The sequence below is a fragment of the Penaeus monodon genome, chromosome 25 (assembly GCF_015228065.2).
Source record: "Penaeus monodon isolate SGIC_2016 chromosome 25, NSTDA_Pmon_1, whole genome shotgun sequence".
Lineage (NCBI taxonomy): Eukaryota > Metazoa > Arthropoda > Malacostraca > Decapoda > Penaeidae > Penaeus > Penaeus monodon.
In genome coordinates this window covers 40,379,266-40,379,700 of record NC_051410.1, presented here as the reverse complement: position 1 = coordinate 40,379,700, position 435 = coordinate 40,379,266, and the positions used below count along the sequence as shown (strand labels likewise).

Below are 435 nucleotides of genomic sequence, written 5' to 3'. Positions count from 1 at the left end.
GATGTGAACCAGTAATGCCAAAGCTTTGAAAGCATTGATATTATCCAGAAAATTTGTCGATGAAAATAAAGAATTTCGATAATCAATGCTCACGTTTACAGCAATCAGCAGTATATCCGCCGCCTTTACTCTTTGCGACAAAACACGTAGCAGGAATCATATATAAAAAGAAAATACACTTTAATTGCCTTCGAAGCTCATTACCACTTACCCGAAACGCTCACGGTGATTTCCGCCCGCACCAGGCCGCCCATATTGCCCGCCGTGCAGCCGTACACCCCGCCGTCCTCACGTCGTACGCCCGACAGCTGCAGCGTGCCGTTGCCATGCATCTCCACCCTGGGGACGGGGGGGGGGGGGTAGAGGTCCGATGATAGACGTTGCAACAGAATCGACTTGCACACGTGACAAAAGTCCGGTCTTGACAAGTCAGAT

General features: G+C 49.7%; 1 protein-coding gene across 1 annotated transcript in view; it reads right to left on the bottom strand.

The window, feature by feature from the left end:
- LOC119589409 (inactive tyrosine-protein kinase 7-like) overlaps window positions 1-435 on the bottom strand; it is an 85,499-nt gene that overhangs the window by 4,090 nt on the left and 80,974 nt on the right. The window contains exon 13 of the mRNA XM_037938020.1: window positions 212-339. Within this exon, the coding sequence (XP_037793948.1) occupies window positions 212-339 (128 nt within the window). The remainder of the gene's footprint in view (window positions 1-211; window positions 340-435) is intronic.